Here is a 27954-nt window from a genome sequence, read left to right on the forward strand (position 1 = left end):
AAGTAAACATTTAGCTCATTTAACTGTTCTTTTAAAAGTACTCATCAAGTTGTCAGAAACTGTAACAAAAGAAATAATCAAATATATTTAATTTTTTACTGAAAGCTGAAATTTCAGAATATTTTTATTTCAATTTGTTCTTCCAATTCTTATGTGAAAATTTTACAAAAAGAAAAACAAAAGTCGGGATTTTGTTTAACATCGTAATAATACAAAAAAGTTTCTACAAATTTAAAACCTAGAAACTTTTACCAAAGTAATTTTAACTGAAAGCTTAATTCTAAGCTTTTTTCAAAGCATGATACCTTTTATGCAAACATTTTCCTAAATTATTAGTTATTCATTAATTACTAGCATATTTTATAAAAATAAAAGAGCAATTTTTTTGCCTAAATCTGTAAGTTTAAACCGGGAATGAGAAACTAGTTTAAACCAGGAATAAAAAACATGTGATGAAAGCAGCATTAAAAGACCCAAACTATAATATATATTATAACAGGTTTATTTAAATTAAAATATTTATTACAGTCAAACAATGCACATATTATACAAGATTCTAATAAAACGGAATAAATTTAATCTTGTGAATGCCTTAAATCCTTCAAACGTAAAATCCAGAGATTTTTTATATTCATTTTATAGTTCAGTATACATTTTTTCTCTGGAGAACATATTGTAGGCTTGGGAACTTCTACCATCAATGTGGGAGGTTTGCTTTCTCACGACACTTCTGCATCAGCGCTTTAAGCATAAACTGTTTCCAGGAAAGTGATCGCACATGCTGCAAAAGTGAAATAGATACATTTAATCTAAACCAATTCTTTAACATAACTAATTTGAAAGAATTAAACAAATTAATAGCCTCATTAATATAATAAAAATGTGCTGCAATATTTTTTTAAAACCTTTTATTCCAAAAAGGCAAAACTGTTTAGTTTTCCTTCAAGTATTCTTACTGCAATAATACTATCTTTAAAGGCTGTGGTAGCTCAGTGGGGAGAGAATTGTACTCCAGTCCGGAAGGGCCGAGGTTCAATCTTCGACTCTGTAGAAGAAAGGCCCACCGAGCACAAGTAATATATGTGCTCGTAAAATCAAAAGTCCTGCGGTCGGCCACTGATTAGTACCATGGTTACAGGGATTTAGAAAATGAACAAAGAGAAATAGTACTAAAAGGAAATCTATCAATATCTAATTTTACTGATTGCGCCAGTTCAGACTAAAAAAAACAGAAGCATTTAACTTTCTCCTGTATTAAACCAAAATATTGTCCCATTTAATAGCTAGATAAAATAAAAAAAAGTAAATTCTGTTCCATCATCACCTTAGAAGGAAAGATGTTTGCTCAACTGAAACTCAATTCCTTTCAGTTAATTAAAAAAGAAATATAAAATATCCACAATAAAGAGCTTTACATAGAGATAAGAACTAAACAAGGTCCATGTTCTTTTCTGAACACTGACAGCGGTCCAGGTAGGACTTCATTATAACAAAAAACTAACTAGCAGTTTTTCTAGGAAAGTGGAAAAAGGCAGCAGATATAAATTTATATAAGTCATTTAAAATGAATGTAAGCTCAATACTTACCTTTAAGTAAAGATCAAGGTTGATTACTCCTTTTCTTAAAGCTTCTCCCAAATAATAAACAGCATCTTCAGTAGCATTTTCTTCAGCAAATGCATTTAAGAGTCTAAAGGAAAATACTACATTAAAATCGCAATTTCAGAAAAAATATAAATGTACAAAATTCATTACAAGGGAGGAGAAAAGCACAAAGAAATGCTGAATTACTGTATTCCCCTAAAAAAAAACTACACATAAATTTTTAAGTTGATATACTTTGTAGGAAAATCATGAATAAAGTACTATTCTTGACGTCCTGTTTTTATACGTCTAGTCTAAAGTTTCATATTTTATATGATATATATACAAATTGGGTGTGTTAAACATGTTTCTTGATTAAAATATTATCAGAGGTAAGTTTCCAAAATAGCAACACAACTAATGTTTTACATTTTTTTTTAATCTGACTTTTTTTTTTCCGTATGCATTCATTCAAATTTCTAGTATTATGAATGGCATTTGAAAAAGTGTTAATTAGCAATAGAACTTAATGCAAAAAAATAAATAAATAAAATACAAATTATAATTTTAGAAATTAGTTTTTAGAACTGCCATACTTTATTTTGTTTATAATTAAATTAACAATTATATCAATTTTATAAATAAAATCGATATTTTAAACAGCATTTTAAGAACTATGAAATAGTATTAAATATACAAATACACACCAGATAATACTATTTAATTCATGAAATAAGTTTTTAAACCAAATTACAAAAAAAGACTAACAAAATATAAAATTAATCATAATTAACCAATGCAATTAAAAGTAAAATACACGAAACCAAAAAAAAGTTAATGCATAATGTGTCATAGTAACATGGTAGCTGTAAAATATTTGACACAAATGAATAACTTTAAAAAATTTTTTACCAATATTTATTTAAGTGTTATTTTTTAATTTAGCCATTTTTTGGGTGGCATTAGCAAATGGGGCAATTCTCATCAGGCATTTGCTATGTCATCAGGATAGAAAAAGGAGTTAAAATTATTATAAGAGTTTACTCTTTTCAATTACTTTATATATTTATTTTTTAAGAAAAAAAAAACAATTAGAAATATAAAACATCACTGGCAAAAAAAATAAGATGGTGAGAGCACCAAAGGCAATATTAATCAATTGAAAGAAAATATTTTAAACAATACCATTGATTACAAATACAAATAAGTGAAAATCACAAGTATAAAACATTTATTTTAAACATTGTTAGTTTGTATTTAATCAATTAAAAATTAATGTTTTAAGAATAAAATCACAAAAGAGGTTAATAAAAAAATATGAAACTTTATTACTCTAATTTTTGTCTAATAACAATTATAAAAGGTTATAATCCAGCCATCAAATCATCGAGAATAAAAAACAGTAAAGAAAAATAATGCATAAGGAATCAAGAAAAAAATGGAGCGAAAAGACCTTAATTCATAGGATGATATGAATAAATCAATAAAATAAACCTTTTTAACAACGTCAGCAATTGAAAATTAAATTAATAAGAATTAAATAAAGAACAATCAATAATAAAACAAGTCTGCTAAAACTTTTCTAAAAATTTAGGAGATAAATAGACCTACTGATTTCTGAGGTGGGATTGCAATGACTTTTTTTTTTTTACAAAATCAAACAATTCTAAAATGAAACTAACAAAAAATAAATAAAGCAATCAATAGCACAAACTCTTCTGATACTTTTCTGAAAATAACTTTATATAAATAGTACAAAATTTCTGAGGTCTACTTGCAAAGACAAAACTCTTACTCAAAAGACTTTTTTAGAAATAATTCATGCTTTCACAGATTCTTTCACTTTTAATTTAGTTCTAAGGGAAAGCGATAAAAGTGTCTCAATAAATGCATTTTATACTCGTTAGCTCTGCTTTCAGCTTTAATTTCAATTGTAAAATAACATTTAAGGGGTCACAGTACCCAAAAAATGACAAAAATACCAAATTTTTTTTTATTGCTTATAATAAAACTTCAAAGTATTTCAAATGTGCAGAAAAAAATTCATCTCTCTATCTACATTTTTAAAAAAGTTATGAATGATTTTAAATTGTTCTAATACAGAAACTTGCTCAGCAGTCTGACTTTAAAGTGCTTTTTCGCATAGATGATAATTTTGTGTCTTAATCTTAATTAAATCCCTAAGGAATTTTTTCTATTTAAGATAAAGCTTTGAAGTAAACTTTTTTATCTTGAGTATAATACACTTATTTAAACTGTGCATGGAATAAGCATTTTATGAGGTATTACAATTTTTATGGCATGTTATATATACCTAACAGGAATTTTTACCCTTTTTTTCCTACTTTTTTACAAAATAATCTATAAAAAATATTCTAATTGATATATCAACAAATGAATGCACAAAATTATTAAGATAAATATTTCAAGCACTATGAAAAAAACTTTTTTTGAAAATATGTTAAAATAAAAAAGCCTTAGGGATTTAAAAATTTAGAATTTTTTCAACTTTTTTTAAAATTTAAAAAAAATTAAACAGTTTAATAACTTTTTGAAGATAAATTATTGATTATAACTTAAATGAGCATGTAACGCATCCTCAAAATGAATGATTATACCTTTATTTTAAAAAATTGTTAAAAAGGTACTGTGACCCCTTAACTAGGTTTGGTATTGATTGATCCAGTATCTTTTTTTTCTTTTTCTATAGTGCAAATAAAATTAAATGACTGTCTGTACAATAATTTATTTGCTTGCATATAAATCACTACTTGATACTGGTAGAGCAAAAAAGAAATAGTACTTTGAAAATCGTGTTATTGCATGGGTAGAACAGGAGTGTCATGACACCATGAAATATTTTTTGTTAGTTAAAGAAAAACAACCGCTCCTGTAATACAAAACATTACACTAATATAAACCCTAATAATTAAATAGACTTTTAATTTTAAGCATATAAGTAAATTATAAAATGAACACATTATAAAACTGAATTGCTGATATGCAATGAATTAATACTATATAAAAGTCATGAAAAAAATTTAATAAAAAAAGAAAGCTTATTGTGTTAGATAAAACACTCAGTAAAAGCAGTTTAAATTAAACTAGATTTTCAAATCTATCATAAATTTAACATCAACGATTAAAATGAATTGTAAAATTAAAATCTCAATTTTTATACATACTGCTTATAAAGAGGAGCTGGTGCTACAACAGCTTCATCAATATCAACTTGATCTTGTTTTTCTACTTTAGCTAATAACTCATCCATTTCTGATTCTTTGGATCGCAAAACATGAATATTCTTTTCTAATTGACCCTAAAAAAATTTTTTTTCACTTATTAAACCGATTACTTAATTTAGTCCTGAAATACAATAAGAAAACTTTGAATTCAGATTTTCTGGAGAAAAAAAAGCGTGGTAAAAGAAAGCTTTCAAATTTTACAAAACTTACAGACTATTATTGTTATGAAGGCGGTGTGTGTGTGATCGCCATTATTAATATTATAGTGGTGGTTGAAGTATTGCCTCGAGGAAAATGAATAAAATCGTCTAAGTAAAAATTTGATTTATTAAGTAAGAATTAATATATTCAAAATGGCCATATTTAAAATATACAAATCATAAAAAAAAAAAGAAATCCCTCAAAGGGATCAAAATAACATTCCCTACATCGAGAAGTTTAATGAAACTGGGAGGCACAAAGCATCCCCAGTCACCACAAATTTGAAATTGAAAGTGAATGAATTTGTTCCTAACAGACACAAGAGCATGGAGAAAAGATTCAAGATTGGCGAATTATTGAAATATAACTTAGCCAAAATAAAGTCAACCCTCCATAATCAATATTAGGTTTGAAAATACTTCGGGAGTCGCCAACAAGACTGTGAGAATTATTATAACCATTTAGCTGAAACATATTTGTATTAGAAATTAATAATAAAGAGTTATAAATAGATTTTTGTTTTTGATTAGGCGTGGCAGTGAATTAATGAGTCTACATTAGTATTGAAATAAAAAGTTAACCATTACATTGATCAATAAGAAAAGAATAAAATATTTTATGTTCACTTTTATGAAGATTAACTCATTGATTTAATTTAAATATAATTTGATTGAGAATGACTAAAAAAAGTAAGTTTAAATAACTAAAAATAGTTTAATCGTTAGGAAATAGGTAATGCCCATTGTGGCATCACAGTTGTGGAATAATTTATTAGCTGTCTTGATATGAATTGTTTCGTCAAGAAGTTAATAATTAAAAAGATTATGAACAAGTGCCAGTTATGGCATTGTCTGCTCAAAAAATAGTGTTTTTTTCCTCTCATTTAGAGTATAAATTTTTAACAAAACAAGGCATAATCAAGATACATTGCAAGGAAGGAAGATAATTTTACAGTTGTAGATATAGAATGTATAAAAGGTAGCATAATTTTTACAACATCATTTAATATGAAAAATGTTAATATAGAAATTTCAAGGGAAATTATTGTAGCTATTACAATGGGAAGTGCAGAAATTGAATGTGTGTGTGTACAAAAATAACAACAAATATATTTTTGTACAAATTACCATGGCAATCCCTGTAAACTAAACTAGTAGCAGAACACTATCTAGAGACAATATAGTTAGTCTATTTTGAGCTGCTGAACTATTAGGTTGTATCAATGTCTCTAAGAACAGTAGATGTTTAGTTTCATTTTAATTATTATTATTTATATTTGAGTATTTCTTTGTAGCTGTTATTGTGGTCTATTTTATGTGATTCAATAAATTAAATAAGAGCTAGTAGGGAATCTTAATTTCTAGCAATGTTAACAAATGTTAATTTTAAAAAGAAAAGCATTCCAGAAATAGCTAATTGCTGTCCAAAGGGGTCATGGAAGTAAGGCTCCACATATTCAAGACCAATTGAATGGTAGTGACGATGTGAATATTTCTCACTGACAACCTTTAATTTCGAGGCAATGCAGCATGTCGATAAGATCCTGGACCTTTACAACAATAGTTCATTGTAAAGAAACAACTACAAGTCTCAAAAAGGCTTGTAGTTGCCTTGGTAAACATAGTTTTAAATAGATAATGTTAATATAGAACTTTTCTATATTGATCAAACAACTTTGAATGGATAAATGAATTTCTTGGTGTAAAGGACAACTTGTCAACTAAAACTGATGGTTTTATGCTTTTTTTGCAACTAGTATTTTTACCCTGGTTCAAAAGAAACTAAAAATACGGCACAATATGTTTTGTTTGTAACTTAATTTCACTTTAATGCAACTCTGGAAACAGTTTAGTTTTGTAGCAAATGCCAAAATATTTCAAACTACTTTACGTGTAGTGTTCCTATAACACTTGCTTTAGCAATAATAGAAAAACATTTTCACCACAAATATTAGGCAAATAACTAATAGTTGCATACAAAATTTGATACTACATAAAAAGAACTTAAATTTTCTAACTAACTCAATGCAATAATAGAAACATCCAAGGACTTTGAGAAATGAGTTTGAAGGCATTGCAGATAGTTTTTTAACTGATTAAATTATCAGTTTAATTGCTCATGGTTAGGGCTGCAGGTCTGTCGTGGCGCGAATTTCCGCGAAAATGTCCCTTTTTTTCTAAAATCCGCAAATTTCTCAAAATGCATTGATTTGCGCAAAAATTGCTTAAAATTTGAATTTTTCTTTCATTTTCAATTTATTATTTTCATTTAATAGAATTGTTTACTTTCCTGAAGCCTTAAATTTAACATATAAAATTGATTAGATATTTAGGGGAGTGAATCAATAGCAAAATGACAAGAAAATAGTTCAGAGATACGAGATAATCACAATCTTGTCAAGTAAGGTGGTCTCTCCACACTTAGGGAGGGTAATAGACTGATAGGATTACCTTCCTGAAGTCAGTAGGAGTGCAAAAGAAACTGGAATCACAAAAGAAGGAAAATGTTATAAATCAAATCTTTGACATAAAAATTCTTACACAGACTATTGCACTCAGCAATGAAATTTCTACTGCCTCTCCAGACAATTTTTCCTGGGCGGCTTCTTGCGATTTCTTAAATAGGGATCAGTTTCTTTGATGAGAGGGAGATAAGGCTTTTGTAACTAGTACTTTGAATGCAGAATGTTTGAGTTTTCACAGCAATTACGCCTTACAAATCAAAGGTAAAAATTCTGGCGTGGAAAGACGTGTCGAAGAAGAAAAATTGATCGAGTTTTCGAAATCAGCAACTGAAGGCTATCCGAAATTGGCAATTCCATGTTTGTCGGTGCCTACAAACAGTGTGGACGCAGATCGTATAGAAAGTATAAAAATGTATTAAGTGATGAAAGGCGAAGCATAAATCAGAATATCCTGACAATGTACAATACTTTGTACCAAAATTCTGTTCATTTAAATAAATATATTAATATTGCTTGAAATTAAAAGAAATACTTTTGTGTATTTTTAAAGCTTTTTTTTTTTACTATTTGCGCAATTTCTGTCTCTTGCATCATTTATATAGTACATTTTGTTATGTTTAAAATTGGTGTAATTTTCAAAATTTCCCGCGAATTTCGGGTATTTTTTCCCGCGACAAACTTGTAGCCCTACTCATGGTTAATAAAAAGCTAGTTTAAACTGCAGATCATGTCAAATGCACACAATGATTAAGCATAGTTCATTACCTGTTCCATTTGTAAACGGTTAATAATATCTTCTAGTTTAGCTTTTCCTTTGTTTAAATCCTCCTCTGTTTTTTTCAAAACATCCATCTCAGCCTAAATAATAACAATAAAAAGAAAATAAGTATACAGCATTGCATAAGAAATTGTACAGTAATCAGAAAGTATTTTACCTGTGATTGAGCAAGAACTTCTCGAAGATGCTTTTTAACTTTGTCTTCTACGGCAGAATATAATGAGGCATGTATATGTTCTTGGGTAATTGTGCCAGTGCCACTTTGTTGTGTAGTCATGTTCGATGCAGTTGTTGGAGGATAAGGGGTGGCAGTAGTTGGAGGATAACTATTGGTTGGAGGAAGGCCACCAGAGGCAGAATTCATTCCACCATAGGCACTGTAGCCTGATGCTGCAGGGTAACCACCTACAAACATAAAATGATTTTTAACGCAAATGGAATGGATAACTTCAAGTTAAAATAACATATACATTGGATTTGAAATAATAACCAGCTTGTATGAAAAATTTAAAATTGTTAAGGTAGATACATAAATATCAGTAATCACAAATGAAATCTACAGGGTAGTTTAAATGTAGAGAATTTCCTTATGTCACTAACATCTAATTCTAGTTTTTTCTTTTTTTTGTTTTGTTTTACAATAAATTGCAGACAAAATAGATTTTATGCACATTGTATGACAAATTTAGACCCCAAGACTTTGATCTGAGGTTTGCGCTGATTTCCCCTGAGGATAATAAATACTTTTCATATGCACAAAAGCTTCATATTTACAAATCAAAATTTCCAGTATAGTGATCCAAGTTTTCAAAATGGTATTGTGTTAAATCTGTACAAATCTCAAAGGGCTTTCTTTTCGAACATCAATTTAAAAACATTAATTTTTGCCAATAAAAATACAGCTGAAGATTATATTTTTTTAAAAATTTTATAGCTTGAATTTTGTTTTTACTTAGAATACTTTATAGTTCGAACATATGCTATAAGCACATAGATATTCACAAATAATTCAAATTTTACTTAGTTAAAAGTGGTATGATTTTTTAAGAGTTTTCGTCATTGATATTCCTAAAAAATGAAAAACATCTTTGCCTTAATTGGATGTTTTTATCCCTTTTTATTAACCTCGAAAGTTTTACGAATTATCAAAATGAAAACCTTTAAAAATATCAATTTCATAATATTTCACAATCTTTTTTACTAATCAAAGACAAACAAATCTATGTTTTTTTTATAACATTTAATTTACTCTCAGAAAATAAATAAAGTCATTACTTGATATTTTTTAACATGTTTTTGAAATTAAAAACAAACACTAAAATATTTTTCAAATGAGAAGAAGAAATTCAATTTTTAAAAAAATGAACATGCATTATTGTTAAATGCAACTATAAATTTCTTAAAACTTTATTTGAATATTAAACTTGTAGTTTTATAAAAAAATATATATTACTATGATTAGAAATGAAACGTATATAAAAAAGCAAGAACGCACAAATATTTTATTAGTTTTAAAACATATACAGCCAGACCCTGAATTAATCAAACTTTATTTACCTGATTTTGATTTTAGCAAATTTATTTTTTGCCAATTAAAATTAAAACAAAATCCTTATTTGATGAATTATTAACACCAGGTTAAAGAATCGTTACAAACACTAATAATATTTTTTATGTATATTTTTTAATGAATTCGATTTTTATTTGAAAAAATTATTTTATTAAATTTAAAAAAAAATTTTTAAGACATTTTAAAGTCTTAAAATATTTTCATGAAAATACAGAAAAAAATAATGTTGCTTATGAGAAAATTACAGCAGTGTTAAAACAAAAATCCAGAGAAAAGAAACAAACCCAACATTTTGGATACCCTATATTTTATGAGACAACCTTAAGCTTAGAACCATAACCAAGTTTCAAAAATTGCTTTTACAAAGGTGGGACATTCAAGCACACTAAACCAATTTACAACATTGAAAATATGTCATATTTTGAAAGATGAATAAATATGTACAATTTCTAGCAATTGGTATTTTTAAGTCGTTTTATATTAGGACTGTTCCGTAAGATAAGCTCAGACGGTTTTAATTTAGGATACAAAATCACAGCAATCCCGATTTAAGAAATAAAATTTCAGATCCTATTGAGTTTGTTAAATCGATATTCAACTATATATTTCTAATTTAGGATTAGTTTGCACAAATAAAGTCACTTTTTTTGCATAGTTATACTTTTACCTGAATAAGGTGGAAATGCAGATGACACTGGAGGGTAAGGAGTAGACCCTGGCTGAACTGGAGGGTAAGAAGGATAAGTTGTTCCCACATTTGGCATTGGCATAAAACCTGAGACAATAAATAGGTATTGTACAAAAATAAAAAAATCTAAATTTATGAACAAATTAGTCAGCATTTCTAGAATTACAAAATTTTCTTAAGGAATGTCTATGAAAAACTTATTTAAAGGTAAAACTTAAATTTTTAGAATTTAAAAACATTACAATGAAGCACAAATTTTAAAAATTGTGGGAAATTAAAAAGCAGTTTTTAAAAACAAAACTATATTTAGGAATTGAAGGTTACAAAATATTAGAATAAACATAGAAATATTGAATAGCCTCGCAATTTAAACAATAGTTAGTTACTGTAAAAGTAAAATGACACTAAGTAATGTTTATCTATAGTTCTGAGGACAATTTTACTGTCTTTAAATATTTGTACAAAGACATAATGTAAATCCATTTTTCAAATAATGAATCTAGTTAGAAAAAACTTAAGCAAAATGTGATATTTTAATTAAAACAAGTGTTTTTGCAAAGGATAAAAAGCATTAAACTTAGCCCCCACTATATTTTTTTATATTTTATAATGATGGACAAAATCATAATGAGTCATAATTAAAATCAGGAGTAATCTATAAAACAGAAACAAATACTACAACATTTTATAGTAATTATTATGTTGAAAGTAGTAATTGTTGAATGCATAAGCAATATCTCAATATTTATCTAAGAATTATCAGGAAAAAATTACAAATATGCATGAATCTGAATTTTGCAAAATAAAGTAAAATTAATTTAAGACCAAAAAAACAAAAGAATCTCAATTATTCTTAATTTAGAAAAAAAATTATTTTTTTTAAACAATATATTTTAATTAGTTTACAAAAATAAAGAAGCCACCTTTTTTTCCCTAAAAGTTAAAATTTAAATTTTTGAAATCAGTCAATAATTGTGCTTTTGGTTTCGAATGAGTAACATTAACACTAAAATAGGATATGAATATACTAAATTATTATTATTTACTAAGTTCACCAATTTTAATTAAAAACAGGCTAGAATATTATTGTAAAAACTTTTGAAAAAATTGCTAAAAAAGGAATTATAAGAAATATGGTTTTAAAGAAAAGGAAAGCATTAGAAAGTATAAGCCAATTAGGATTTTCAAGCAAACAAAAAATCAAAAATTGATGCAAAGAAAAAGTATAAAAGAAATGAAAATCAATCAACTAATATGTTATAAGTAATTTGAAGAATTTTTTAAACATAATAAAAAGTTCTATTTAAATCCTTGAACTTAATAATGGAAGGTGGGGAAAATGCTAATATATTTTTAAAAATATTTAATTTGGATCATGAATTAAATTGATAAAAACAATAAAAATCTTACGTTGAAAATGATTCAAACAAAGTTATAATAAAAACTAGGTTTTTATAACTTCATTCATTGGAATCAAAAATAATTTTAATAACTTATTTTGCAGTCAATTCGTATTCTTTTAAAATATTTGTTGAAAAGGAAATTAAATTGCAAGAAAAAATATGGGAATTTCAAAAAATTATAAAAAAATTATTTACATAATAAATGAATTTTAAATGTTACACAACTAAGTAGATTTACTTTTAATAGAAAGATATTACTTTTCAGATATTACAAATATAAATTTTTTGAAATTAATCTCTTCCATGTTTAAATTTTACACCACTGCCCAAGACAGTATAATGCTGAATAATAATAAGGCTTATCTGTGACAGAAAAGTTCTATGATAAACTGGTTTTCAAAAATAAGCTTTCAAAGGTTGATTTTTTATTAAAAATATAATTATGGCAAATAAGGTTAAAACGTTTTTGTAATCTGAGAAATGTGATATTTCTTCACTCTTCTATGTGTTATTATGGCTAATATTGTTAAAAGGTTTTAGCAGCAAGGCAAAACTTGTATTTCAGTATGGCAAATATGAACAAAAGATTTTGTCAGTATAAAATGACAAAGATTATCTCAGATATAAAATAAAAAGGTATTTTATGATACACAAGTTCATATTTCTCAACTGTTTCATATTTTACAGAAGCTCAAATTAACAACGGTTGACTTAACTTTATCTTGCATATTCTTCCAGAAAATATGATATTGAACAAAGTGCTAAGAATATTGAAAAGTATGAATTTGTTTTGTTGATAACAAAAAAAAAAGAAAGAAAAACAGCTTTAAATAGATGCTTAATAAAATTTTGTCTCATAATTTAAAATAAGCAATCAGAGTTTCTGTAAAAAACTTATAAGAATTTTATTAATACATGCAAACAAGTATAATGCAAAGAAATTTCATTTCTAAAAACTGAATTCAACACAAATCAGTTTTTATTTCTAATGTAGAAAAAAATGGACTTTATTGATCAGGTAAAATATATCTTACAGGAATGATTAACATTCCATTAAAAACTTGAATTGTAGAAGAATAAAATAGACATGTGCAAAACCATTCAGAAGAAATTTATTCTTTTAAAACATAAAGAAAAGAGCGAACAACACAGAAGAAAAGAAAGTCTTAATTGTATTACTTTTCAGAAAATCAGATGGTGCACAAGTCATTAAATATTAAGATATTTCACTAACTTACATATTTTTCCATGGTGAATGGTAATCAATCCTGTAAGCCATGTAACATTAAGTGAAAAAAAATTTGAAAAAATTACTAAGTGTGAAATATATATATTATGAATAATGTAAGTTACTTATACAGTGTGATTATATCACACAGGTGTTTATAATTAAAAAAAAAATATAACAGAAATTAATGCTGAAAAAATTTATAAAACAAATATAGAAAATAACTAATAATCAGCAAATTTTTATAAATTTAAGTAACTATTAAAATCAAAAGAAATTTTTTTTGATATATATTCATTGAAGTTATCCTTTAAAAAATTATTTATTTATTTTCTTTTTTTAGAAATATTAGAATCAAACTTCATGCTTAATATAAAAATTAAAACAAAATTTTTTAAATAGATAATTACATTTTTACACAGTGCAAAATCTTAGAGAAAGAATGGACAAAGAAACCTTCATGTAACTTACCTGAAAGCAAACAACTTCATAAAAAATATTTTTAAGGAGAATAGATGATTGAAAGGTTTGAATAATTTATAACTTAACCATTAAAAAATTATTAATAAATTATGAACTGAAGTCTAAAATTGCCTTTCATTCAATACTTCTTACAAATTCCTTTCTTTTGAGTGCTGATGAATGCACAATTAACAAAAGAACATTCAAAAAATTAAGTGAATAGACTAATAAAATAAAAGAGCAAAGATATATAAATAATAAGGCCTTTAATGGCATCAAAGTTATTGCCATTAGCAACAATACACTTTTCAGGTAAATTGTAAGACTTTTAGAAACCACAAAAAAGGCAATTTCAACACAGCATACACTCCATGGTTCGAAATTAAGGATGGTCTGCTGGTTTAGGACCACTATACCTTCACTCTGAAAACTATAAAATAATTTTCAGTTCAATATCGATATAAAGAGATGGTTTAGTGATTTTAGCTTCATGTTTTAGTTTGTGTTTTATTTCCAATGCATATTCCATAATAATCGAGGACAATACACTCTGTATTATAATTCTTATTTTAAATTCACTTCATTAATTTTCTTTTTTTAAATCTAACAGAGGCATGTATGTTTACAAATGAAAATGTGTGTGACTAGTAATATTTTCTAGTTAATGGTCTTTTGGACTAGTGGTTAAATTTTCTTAATTTCTACCCTTGAAAATCTGTCTAATTTGAAGCAAAACTTTATGTTCATGTGTTGGATCATTTTGCAGTAACATACTCTCCCACATTAATTCCGTCGTAGCACGAACTTCTGCTTAAGATTTCTAATTTAGAGCCTTATTGCCATTCCTCTCACTGTGCCTGCACATGTGCAACATCTTAATCAATGCTGTGATTCAACTATGGGATTATTAACCAAACTTTTAGATGGAAAAAAGGCATGAAAACGCACACGAACTTCTGCTCAACATTCCTGATTTAGATCATTGCAATTTCTCTCATTTTACCTGCACAACATCTTAACCAATACTGTTATTCAACCATGGGACTATGGAAAGAGGGAAAGGAGGGCATAAAATTTTTTTAAAAAAAGCATTATTTTTATAATTTTGCTAATTTAAATGAGAGCAATAAGTAACATGCATAAAAAACAGTAACTAAAAAATTTTCACAAAAAAAAAAACAAAAGTATTTAACTTACTTGATGGCTCAGTAGGATAAGGTGTAGAAGAAGTATAAGCTGAGGAGTTTTGTTTTGGTTTAGAATAAACTGGTGGCTGTTCACCGAATACTATAATCATTACTTGTATGACTCCTAATAAATCTGAAGTATCCTATAAGAAAATAAAAGAAGAAATGTTACCATTTGCTTAAAATGTCATATGTATGTAAAATAAATATTTTTATTCTTACTGGATTCCAGTTGTGCAGGTATGGCAAATAAACTCGTCCATTAGTATCAACATGTCGAGAAGCTTTTATCTGCATGTCAGAGGTTGGTTTTACATAGCACATAGGTGAATTGTAAGGATGTGAATCCAAAAGCCAGATACATACAGGTATATGATAATAAGTTCCTAAAATGAATCGAAAAGATATTTATGAAATATTCACATAAAAGTTTAAAATAATAACACATTATTATTTCAATTCAGAACTTTTTTTTTAATATTTTACACTATTAAATATTGATTGTTATAATTCACTTATTTCTAAACTTTAACTGGCTTAAAAAAGACTTGAAATCGTGAGCTCTAGATACCAACTTAAAAAAAAAAAGGTTTACAGAAATCTAATAATAACAATGCAATTATATATAAAGTAGGTAAGCTTTATTTTAACTATTCGGTTAAAGAAAATAAGCACGCAAACATAAGAAAATTATAAACTTCATGAAAAACAATGACTCTTCTATTTGTTTCAAAATTACAAAATCCACATTTAACCTTAGAATCATTCTGTTAAATGATAGCTTATTCAATTGATTCCAACTTGCATAAATTATGCTTCAATGTGAAATAAGCATGTAAAATAGAGTTGCAAATAAATATTTTTCATTAGCAACACCATATTAACTGATGAATCAAAAATACATAATGCCAACAACAAAAAAAAAATATTATAAACTCTTAAGAATACTTTATAAAAAACTGTATTAGAAATTAGTTTGGAACAAGTGAATTTTCCTTTCTTTTTTTTTTCTTTTTGTGAAACAGATTAAAACAAAATTAGAAATAAAAACAATTTGCTGCTTTATGTGAATGGGCAATAAATAGTTAAATGACAAAATGATTAAAACAAAACATTTTGCTTTTTATAGAACTTAGGTTCTGATTCCATAAGCATATCTTATAAGTAACACTTGAATTTGTTCTAAGCATGAGGCACTGGTTAACATCATAAGGCAATTACAAGTCATGTAATGGAAAATAAGATTAAAATTAAATTTCTTTTTAAGTTTTATAAGAAATGTCACTTTTAAAATATAAATAACTAAGGCATACATGTTTACAAATTGTATTTTCTTTTAAATACTAATTAAGTTATATCTATAAGTTAAGTTATAAATCACATGCTGTTTGTCTGTAGCCAGTAGCAAAAACAGGATATAAATAAAATTTAACACAATAAATGCTGATTTAATTAAATATGTCACTTAGTTAAAAAGTCAGAAATACAGGATATAAATATATCATTAAATAACAAAATTTAAACTTAATTTAACTATGTAAAATTTTTTACAAAAAAATTGTGTAACATATCAAATAATATGATTTTTTTTGCATAAATACATACATTATACCATTTGAAGAACAATATAAGAAAATTAAAATATATTTTTATTTTTTGTACTTGTATAACAGACTTTTTACATTTATCTATCATGTTATATTTTTGGAGTACCACGTAAAAAATAAACAGGTATTTTTGGACCACTAAATTTTCATTGGTGGAGTCAACTCATATAGTAAAAAAGGAAGGAAAAGTCAGACATGTTATATAACTTAAATATGTCTAAGTTGAAAGAAGTTTAATTTTATCTTTGTTAACTATTAAAAGAAATTAATTAGAAATGAATGTTTTGACAATTGAAGTGAATCAGTCAATGGTCCTGAACAATTTTATCATAAGGAATTTTATTTTTTCCTTACCTTTATATACAAAAGAATTCCTTACCTTTATACATAACAGGGATAGTACCATCAAGGCAAGCTAATTCTTGTCTATTGCCATCATTAAAAACTAGAAATAAGAAAAATATCATCAAAAATAAGGACAAGGAATTTTAATGTGGGAATTTTAATTTTTTAACAAATTCATATACCAAAATAAATAAAAATTAATTTAAGGACTTTTCTAAGATAAAACTAAGATTTCAAGCTTGATGGCTTTTTAATGGGGTTTTTTTTTTTTTTGTAAAAATTTAACATAACAAGAAAAATACATTTTGAGATATAATTACTTACCATAAGTGTCTAGTTTAGGCCTTAAATTTTTATAACGTTGAATGGCATTACTAACATCACGTTTTGCTCTATCTGGATATTGATACTATAAAAAAATAAAATATAATTAAAAGAATGCCCAACTTCTTATTTCTGAATTAATAAAGAGAAATATACACAATAAATTACATGTATTTAGCACTAAATGCTTTAAGTAACAATAAAATTTGAATTCAACTAAAAAAAAAAAAAATCATTGACAACTGATGATGAGAAAACAAATGCCTGATAATGATAAATAATCAATTATTTAAATTTATAAATAAGGACACGAAAAAAATAAATAAAAACAAAAATTAAAAATAAATAGGACAAATTTTTTAAAAGATATATCCAAGAAATATTGAGATATTTATATTCTAGTATGAAATTTGGTGAAAGAAAGTTTTCAAAGACATTTTATCGGATTTACAGATGTTACCGGTAAAGTATGGAATGATATAATGCTGGACGCTTTAAGGCAAAATATAATGAAAAATCTTACATACTTTCCCTAGGCATTGTAATAATACATAGGCATTCTATAGAATGACAAATGCTATTTAGGCAAAGTAAGAAAAAAGATCTTAAGAAGGTTGTTACATAAATGACATGCATTCCTCAAAAATGCATGTTAGTCTAAAAAAATGAGATTCATTAAAAAAAAAATTCAAAATACATAAAGAAATTTAACGTTCTTATTAAAAAGAAACAAAATTTCCATGTAAGAAAAATAAGAAATTAAAATTAACCTACTTGATGTATCAATATGGAAGGCTTGAATGACACTTTGACTAACATTTGAAACAAATCTGAAATGTATTTGATACTTTGCCTACTTCTAATTTGGCATTATGTACGAAAAGTTTATAATATAAATTATTTTACACATTACTGGCTAGTTTTAAGCATTACATACAATGCCCAGGCACTCCACAGAATGCCAAACTTTGAATTTTGCTGGTAATAAATACAACAGATGTAGAAAACATAGAAACAGCTGGAAGCTACTTTCAAAACCTTTTTTCCAAATAAAAAATGATCTTGTTAAATGATATGGCAGGAAAAAAATCAAAATCTATCAGGGCAGGTAGTCAAATTTTCCAGCAAAAAATGAGCATCTTTTAAATACTCGCGAAACACTCAAAAAATATTTTTAAGAACCTTCACAATTAGGATTTGCACACTAAGAAGAATATTTTTGTTCCAATTGATAAAAGTTTATCTATGTGTATATAAAATTAGCAAAATGCCAAAAAATGTTTGGACTCTAAAAAACAAATAGATAAAATTATGATAATGATATGAAATAATGATAAAATAACTAAAGATAAAATAATGATTCAAATAATGATAAAATAACAAGTTTCAGACAAAGAGCTCTGTGATTGTTCATTGCTCTGAACCTATATGGAAATACTTTATTAGTGAATGATCCCTAAGTTACAAACATAGTGAAACTGATTTATAAAAGAAACAATGTGAGAACATAAGTTTGTCAGGGCTTACACACATTTCACTGAATAAAGCAATTAAATCTTATCTTAAAAATGTTGCTGTGCTGTTAATGAGAATGAGAAAATATTACTAGACAAAACATTGTGATCAAAATATTTTTCACTTTATTACGTAGTACTAAATTATTAGTCTCATTTTAATGTAGCATCTTCAAGAAGAAAACTGTTAATTAATAGTAATTTATCAATTTCTAATTAGTTTAAACAATTAACTTTATCTTGAAAGACAAGAATGTTATCTTATTTGTTATATCTATCAAATACTAAGTTTCTGTTTAAAGAATCAGCAGTTTCGCTTATACGCTATAGCATGTAAAATGTCGAAAATTGTAGAAGGGATGTGGAAAAAAAGTTATGACCAGCCCTTTGGGATACCTAATTCTGCATCAAGAACAAAAAATAGCACATAAGCAGAACATAGCTAAATTAAACCAAAAAACAACATTATTGCTTTTTCTTGATGTAGTTGGTAAGTTCTAATGAAAAACTCAGGTTTCAAATATACTAACTCTTTCCTTATTCAAATTTTTTTGTTAAGTCTATCAAGTAAATAAATTATATTATATTAATTGTTTGTTTTGAATTCCTTGTTTTGTCAGTTTAAGTTGAACTTTATTAAATTTAGAGAAAAAAAATATTTTCTTTGCTTTCACTAAAAAATATTTTCTCTGCACAATTATTTGGTTTAATGTACATATTTAAATTGTTTATATGTAGCGTTGGAAAAAATCAATCTGAAATTAATTCATAAAATCATAATAAAAAATTAAATCATAAAATTTAGTGTCACTCTAAATATTCAAATAAAAATATTTTGATAAATGGGAGCAAGTTGGCAGGTATGTAATGAGCAAATTAATAGATAGATAAAGAAGATTCATTTGCGCAATATCAAAGATTTTTTAAAAAAAAAACTTAATTTATATCTCCAAGAATTTTTTTAAATATTGGACACAACTTTCCCCTCCTTTTTCTAGTTTCAAACACCATTTAAAGTGTTTATTTAAATTCTTTTATGCAGAATATTTTAATTTTTAGAAACAAATAACATCTTAAGTGCTTTATATTATACTTTAAATAACAACCTGCTTTTAGTAAAGAAAAGACACGGAAATTTTTAAGTCCTGGGTCTTAAGGACCAGTAGTTTCCAAAATCAATCAGAATTACTGAGAATAGTAATGATTTGGATTTATTCCACAATTTTCAATAATTATTTAATTTACATGAATCTGGTCTTACATATAGAAGAAACTGAAGTTAGTCCACTTTTCAGTTTGTATTTTTTATCTTATTGAACAATTGTCCATATAATTAAAAAAATTTTCTAAACGACAAAATACATACTTTTCTCCATTAATGATTATTTTAAAAATGTTTTATTGAAACAAATTTTACTTCAATTAATCATTTTTCTTTTCAACAAATCTTGTACAGCGAACCAACGTATCTTTTGTAAGAATACCTTGGTCCAAATCATACTATGTTGACACATTTACAAAAATATACTTTCAAATGCAAAATATATATATATATAAAAAAAAGATCATGTTTCACACAATTATTTATTGAATTTTATTAAAAACAAATTTTTATTGTTTAAATGATTTTGCACAGCGAAACATGACAGAAGTTTAAAATGATTTGTATTATTAAACTATTATGATTTATACTACTAAGGGTCATACCAAACTATGGCAGAATTTTTCTAGATGTCTGCAAAATCTTTACTAGAACTAATATCCTTCTAGGAAATATTTATAACAGTAATAAATATAAATCCAATTTATACTTACAAAAGAGCTTTGTGTTTATAAAAAAGATATGTATAGAAATAAATGGTATATAAGCTTTTTTAAGTGTATTAATTGGATAACTAATTATTTACTGAAAAATGACTTATTTTTTTATAAATCAATAATAAAAGAAAAAAAATTAACTAAGTGCAAATGTTACACGTTTGTTTATGCACATTCCTTTTTCTTTTTTGCCATTTGCAAATCATAATCGCATTTAAAAAAATAACAAATATTTTTAAAAGTGGCAATATAACTGTTGAAAAAGAGATAGACCCCAAAAGCATGTGGTTTTACTAATGCGCAACTTGTGCATCGAAATAAATAATATTGTTTTAAAAAATAGTAAGATTTTAAAAGTCATTTGAAAATTAGTAACAATTACTTTTGGAAAATTGTGCAAAAAAAACTATATAACCTTCACAGAACATATTGAATTATTAAATGTGTGATTCTAATTTCACGTCATAATAATATCGTATAAAAATAACAGTATTTTAAAACTCGTAATAACTGCCTTTGAAAACCAAAAATGTTACACTAAATAAATAAGACTATTAAAAAAATTAAATAAGACTATTTTAGAATGAATGATCGTTTTAATATTTGCGATTTTTGAACTATTTTTAACATCATTAATTTTGCCTGTTTGTTTTTGCCACAGCAATTGAGGGATTCAGGGGTAATAGTGAGCCCAACTCAAAAATCCTGAAAATTTCTTCAGGACACTTGTCTTTATAAATTTAAATCATTGATATTTTCAAAACAGGAAATTCTAAATAAATTATATGCAGCAAAATTTAATTGAATAATTATGTATAAGTTTATTTTTATCTCTAATCACTTTTATTATTCGACCAGAAAAAAATATTTACAAATGAAAGAGTTGTTAAGTATGAATTCTAGTTTTAATATTTTTAAATAAAATACACAAGAATTTTCATACACGTATGTGATCAATGATTTCTTGAAACTTCTTGACTTTGGATTTCCGGAAACTTCCAGATCACGGTTAAAGAAATAATCTGGATTTTTTCCGGAGTACAATCATCTACGGGGATTCTAACCCAAGCCAGAAATTTTGGAATTTCTTTTTTGAGTCTCCTATTCTCAAAATTAAGCCAAGTAATTAACTACATTATGAAAATGTTAGACATATAAATCCATACATGTTCTAATATCATATGACTGTCTAACTGAATATGTATAATGGATATTTTTAGAATAATTTATATATTTTGTTCCACATATCATTTTTTATGTGTCTTCAACTTTTGTATAATTACTGTTTGTTAAATTATTATTTTATAAATGGACTAAAATTCGCAAAAACACAAATGAATTATAATTCAATGAATTGTTTTAGATCAGAAATAATTAAAGTTTCACTTGTTGATGTTTATCCAATAAAAAATATAAATTAAAAAAGTAAACACGCATAGAAGTAGCAAACAATACAGTTAAGACAAAAATTAGATCAGTACACATTTTCCTACTATTTGAACTTACCTTTGACAATATCTTTGTTACATACGAATCAAATGTTTCCTGCGGCATTTTTGTTCCACCTAAAAGACAAATCATTAAACTTATAATATTAAAGAAAGAAAAGTGTTTGCCTACTTGTTAATACAGTAAAAAGCTAATAATCAACGCATTTTTATTTCACACTAGTGAGAAAAGAAATGAGCTTTAATAAATTTAAATTAGAAGATGCCAAATTTATATATAGTTATAGTATCATATTAAAGAAAATCAATTATAAAAAGTATATTGAAATCGGCAACAATACTATCGAAAAGTGATTGGTATAATCATGTAGGCTTACGAAGAAATCGGCACTGGTTATACGTGTCAAAAATAATTTCTGATTGTATATGACGTAAAATGAATAAAAATATTGGAATTTTGAAAAAGCTATAGCAAATAATACTTAAAAAAATCATTGTTAAGACTACATAAATGTCTATTAAAATCATTACTCAAGAGCATTTTTAAATGCACAGAGTACTAACATTTAATTTCAGAAAAATTACTGTATAATACAACTCTTCCAAAATAAATTCTACTCACAAGTGCAACACCATCAGTTTTTTTTAATAAATGAAACTACCTTGTTATTTTAAATTTATCTATATCTAGCTTTAAAAAGAACATTTTTTTAATCTTTTAAATTGTTTAAAACTTAGTTCACTTTATTATAACTTATTTGTTTCTGAAATATAAGGACTTTTTTAAATTTCTAAATATTGAGAGGGATATATATTTACTGCCTCCCGCATCATCCGTAGTTCATGAATGAAACTCACTATGAAACAAAATAGATAATTAGCTATAACTTATGAAGCACCTAACATTCTTGTAAGTTTTATTTTTTAAAAAAGATTAGTATCAAAAAATGAAACTAAAAATATGGGGATCTTCTGTTAGTCAGAAGAGATAATGAATATTAAAGTCAGAAGAGATGAATGTTTAAGTGCTGTTTACTCAAGATACGCTTTCTAATGCATTATATTCCTTGTAAGGTGACAATTAACACAAAGTTTAATTTTTAGAAAATAAGCTTTCAACGAATTCAACCACAACCCAATGAACAATATGCATTAAACACCCAAATAAGTGATAATACCCGATAGAGACTAAATATTTTACTTTAGTTGGTCAGGGATTCCAATAGATAAACACAAATTTTAATTTTTCAATAAGAAAATAGTATAAGGTGGGATTTCACTAGATAAACACAAATTGTAAATTTTTCAATATGAATATAATAAAGGCAAATTCTTCAAGAATGGATTGACTTATTGGTGTTGTAATCCTAACATTTGTTTCAGTAATTGAAACAAAACAGTATCAGAGGTTTAATGTATAAGTAATATAAGTAAGATTAAGAATATAGCTTTGTTAAAAATTAATACTACCCGTAAGAAGTTATTTGAGAAAAGGTTATTGTCATGTATAGCAACTAAACTAATTGTTTGTAAACAAATTTAAAACAAATTAATTAAAAGAACATGGTTAATTGCAACATAGATTCAGCAAGCATAATAAATACATTAACAGAAAAATTACTTGAAAGCCTTCTAATTATCTTAAACTGTTTCATAAGTATAATTTAACTTTATTTTACCAAGGATGAAAGAAAACAATGAAAATGAAACGTTATTAAAATAATATTTATAAACTAAAAATAACAACAAAGAGTCACATTATAATGACAGAACATAATATTGACACTCTGATAATTTATTTTAACACCATATTTTTCCCGAAAGAGGGGAAAAAACTAACTTCTATCATTTAAGATAATCGATATATTTATTCACTCAAAACAATTGATATGACTCATGATCCCTACTTGAGCGAGCACAATTACTTTCGCGTAAAATAAAAAATTAGGTTTTAAAAGTATATAAGTAATGGTTTATGCATGTTTTGACATAAAACGTAGATAAAATCAAGATAAAAAAAATTGAATGATGATCAACAAACCAGATATATTTAGAAATTAAGTAATATATAAAATAGTATATTTGTTGACCATTTGATAAACAACAAATCTTACCGGGATTTATAAAATATAGTTTTGGTAACTATTAGTATATACTATAAGGCAATGTCTCCCAAATAATCATAACTGACTTTTAGTTTTGTTTCCGTAGATTATTACCACAAGAGAGAGTAATTAAAAAGACGAAGCGAGAGGGCTCTGAGTAAAGTATTGCCATTTATCAAACAAAACAACCAAAAATAACAAAAAAAAACTATACAGATGTCATTAATGAGATATTTAGACTGGTACTTCTATCTAAAAATGGTTTCTTATTTAGGATTTTTTTTCATTTCGCATAATCCGGTTTTAAGGATAAATGAGATACTAATAAATAAAAGTTATGATGCAATCCTGAGAGCTCTAATGTAAAAGAGTAGCATGAAGGGCTATTTTTCAATAGATAAAGTGCGCTGGGAAGAAAATGACCTTCAACGCAATTGCGTTATAGACGAATGTGCGCCATTTACCTACACTACTTTGCTATTGTATCAAGCCGATTTCAGCCCGAGTCCATAAATATACGGTTGTCTTCAAGTAGCTTTCAAGGTTCAATTTTTCAAGGACGCTCCAATGATTTGTCCTCAACTGATTGCTTGTACCTTAATTAGTTACACCTTAGTTTAAACTGAAAAGACATGCACCAATCAGGTTCTCAAAAGTCCCCACATGAGAATTTGATTGGTGTCAGTCTCAATACATCTTAATTGCATCAGCATTTAAGTGTGGTTAAAATTCATGCATTTGTGATCAGCTAGGCTATCCCACAGAGAAAAATGGAGAACCAGCTTATAGAGTTTTTAGCGAAAAAATGTTTTTCACCAATCAGACACTTATTCTTCCTTGATGTTGCTTAGAATTGCGTATACTGCATTGAGTAAGAATGGCCCTTGATTTGCACTTTGAAGAGAATGGCACTTAAGGAGCCTTCCTCTTCTTCTGAAATCGTACATAGAAGCATAATTCTCACTGAATACGGCTCATGTTCTTTCGATAGCAGTCGAAGGAGAATGATGAGCTAAGTACAAAATACTTATTGGTGAGAAACTGACCAATCAGGTTCTCTTTTTCGTTCGCTGATGGTCGAAATTGCGTGAAACGCATCCGGTATAAGCGATCCTTACTCGGCATATAGGCAATGTATTTAAGGATCATTCTCTCTGCCTGTGAATTTTTCGCACACTATGAAGTCGCCTGCGAATAGGATCCAGAAGTGTGCAATCACAGATGGCGCTAGGGGCTAAAATTTGCTGTAAGAGTTCCGTGTTACTGCTTCCGATTCATTTCTCACCTAAGCTTGAAAAAGCGCACGATTCAACATTATTATACTTTCAATGTAACGCGTTCTCTCTATTTAACTTTCAACGAAAAAGACAGCAATTCGAATTCCGAAGCTATGATGCTACCCAAAAAATAACAAACGGTTCTATTTCACACAAATGCACCCAAATAAGGGATAACACTTAAAACATGGCAAATCTCACACCTAATTTATGTTGTGATATTTTATTTATGTTATGTTGTGAATTTTTTTTGACTCTCATGACCTATTAGAATTTATTAATTACAGCAAAATCTTATGAAAGGTAATTGCGAATAAATTTAAATTCAAGTCACAAAAATAAAACTTTTTAGATTATTAAGCCGGTTCACACATCCCCTCGTAAGCATGATATAAGCGAAGGGATACACCGGAAGTTTTCTGAATTACTTCCAGTTTTAGAAAGCCTGTTATTGTTAGTCAACCATCCATTCTCGTTCGCTAGCATGAACTAAAAATGACTATTTCCCCGCAAAATACTTCTCAATCTGATTCTCATGTGAGAATCTGATTGAGAAGTATTTTGCGGGGAAATAGTCATTTTTAGTTCATGCTAGCGAACGAGAATGGATTACTCGCAGTTTCTCTGCATCGGAATCGCATATACCAGGGCATATCCTAAAGCTAAAATTTTGTAACGCAAAAGAATTCGCATATTCTAAGTTATGAAGCTAAATATTCTCATATCCTAAATTCTGTAAGAAAGTCACATAATAATTAGTAACGTAAATAATTAACTGTTGCTAGGTAATATACTAAGAATAAACTAATAAATATAAATAGCTAAAATAAGGCTGTAATTAAAAAACTAATTAATTAGGCATATATTTTAATATTTAATACTCATACGTAAAAAAAAATATTGCAGAAAAAATAGTTTATTCCTAAAAGGATTGAAAACAGTACTAATTGACCTATTTGTGTCCCACAGTGGACTGATCATAAAGACACGGTTTCCAGTAGAACGCCGAAGTCATCCATCACTGGCTGCGATCAGTAAGCGGATAGGTGACCACTTCGATCAGTTTAAGGGACCGAGGGTGCGTGGTATTGGTCCTCGTTAAACTGTTCTACCGCAAAGTGCTTGACTTCGCGTGCAGGTCACCGGGCTACCAAAGCGGGGGAGCCAACCCACTGCAGAGGATCGCGATGCATGTCTTCGGATCATCCTCTAAAATGTTTCCCAGACTGTCGTCAATAGTCCATTGTGCAGCTCTAGTGCGACGTAAATAAAGCACCTACCTGACCTATTAGTATTCTAGATAAAAAGTATTTAATATAGAAAGGCACCTTAATACCGAAATCAAAAATTAACTTTAAGAATAATTTCAGTTTTAATAGGTATAAAAATCTGAGTTTCCATAGAGAGCTTAAGGCATGTTTCTTAAAAACATTACTTGTTTTTAAAAAAAAAAAAAAAAGAAAATCATGCCTTTATTAAAGTCAGTGGTTTTTATTTATTGGTTACCACAAATAAAAGAAGCATGAATAATTTTCTTGACGTATTCGGTGGTGTCTAAGAATTGGATATTTTTTTTTCAAGAAGAAGAAGAAGATGACGGATACCCACTCCTGTGACCTATGACGTCAGCGTCAGCTGGTCTTTTGTTAGCAAATCAAAATGCTAAATTTGCGTCAAGTTTCTCCACTTAAGTCAGAATGCTAATTAACGTGAAGTGAATTAAATACAGAGCAGAACACACAGAGGCATTCCTTTTGAAATATTTCATAGCAGGTACTCGCCATAACAGTTTTGCAACTACTTTTTCTAAGATTCATTTAGAGCATGCGCAACACGTAATTTTGGCGTACTGTGTTAATATTTATAAATTTTTGGGCATTTATATATACATTTTGTATAGTGTCTTGTTAAGACTTATAAAAGATTAATAAAAAAAATGAATGTTATTTTAGTATTGCGGAGACTATAAAATTATTAGGAAATTTTCCTTTCAGTTTGTCTTTTTAAGCAACAATGGCTAATTGTATTTTCTTTTGTAATCTACAGTAATATTACCGTAAACAACAGCATTATCTTATAGACTGAAATATTACTGCTCAAAAAGTATTTTCAAAACTAATTTTTGTACTGTTATGTTTAGAGACTTCTTTTCTTTTACATTTGAGAGATTTTTATATTTAGGGGTCGTCCTTGAGTGATGTTCTACAATTTTCAATATTAAAAGTATTTTATTAATATTTTTTATCCTTCCTACCTCTTGTCACAAAGATCGTTCTTCACCATACCCCATTACCCTTTTTCTGTTGCAAGTAACGCTATATTATGTAAACATACGATAGCAGTTCTGAGACAAATACAGGTAAGTTCATGTTTCAAATTGCATTTTCAAATACATTGATGAACACAGCAATAATGATGATTAGATTTGTACTATTTTTAATGAAAAATATGAAGAAATGAATATAAAAAACAAGAAATATACAAATATTTAATCGCCTAATTTTCAATATATTTCCTCCCTCCTCTTCGTCACAATTTCTTGTAATCACCCTCGAAGTGTGGGGCTGGTATACCTTAGGTAGTAGGACGTTGGGCCCGTGTCCAAGAGGTCGTAAGATCGATCCCCCCCCCCCGACCGAGGACTCCTCATGTACATAATGGTGACTGGTACACACTAAATCTGTCGAGATCAGTCCTCAAAGTTTT

General features: G+C 27.0%; 1 protein-coding gene across 2 annotated transcripts; it reads right to left on the reverse strand.

Moving 5' to 3' along the window:
* Positions 1–486: 486 nt before the first annotated feature.
* On the reverse strand, positions 487–24215 carry LOC107449345 (tumor susceptibility gene 101). Of its 2 annotated transcripts, XM_087169044.1 has the most exons (12): positions 23981–24215; positions 21925–21983; positions 17087–17171; positions 16797–16862; positions 15033–15196; positions 14821–14953; positions 10510–10617; positions 8430–8677; positions 8260–8352; positions 4770–4903; positions 1588–1690; positions 487–781 (listed from the first exon to the last, which is right to left on the reverse strand). In XM_087169044.1, the coding sequence occupies exons 2-12, from the start codon at positions 21970–21972 to the stop codon at positions 698–700; spliced, it is 1266 nt and encodes a 421-aa protein (XP_087025170.1). In that variant the 5' UTR covers positions 21973–21983; positions 23981–24215; the 3' UTR covers positions 487–697. The 2 variants fall into 2 exon arrangements, with proteins under 2 accessions (XP_087025170.1, XP_087025171.1); XM_087169045.1 differs by lacking the exons at positions 21925–21983; positions 23981–24215 and adding an exon at positions 17861–18375.
* Positions 24216–27954: the final 3739 nt, after the last annotated feature.

The sequence above is a fragment of the Parasteatoda tepidariorum genome, chromosome 8, assembly GCF_982258835.1.
Source record: "Parasteatoda tepidariorum strain Cologne lab strain chromosome 8, Ptep-v5.0, whole genome shotgun sequence".
NCBI lineage: Eukaryota > Metazoa > Arthropoda > Arachnida > Araneae > Theridiidae > Parasteatoda > Parasteatoda tepidariorum.

Bases quoted from the DNA above. Each gene is read 5' to 3' on its own strand.
- LOC107449345 (XM_087169044.1), bottom strand. From the start codon at position 21,972: ATGCCGCAGGAAACATTTGATTCGTATGTAACAAAGATATTGTCAAAG. The intron at 17,172-21,924 runs GTAAGTTCAAAT...ATTTTTTTATAG, and splicing joins TAACAAAGATATTGTCAAAG to TATCAATATCCAGATAGAGC. The intron at 16,863-17,086 runs GTAAGTAATTAT...TCTTATTTCTAG, and splicing joins GCCTAAACTAGACACTTATG to TTTTTAATGATGGCAATAGA.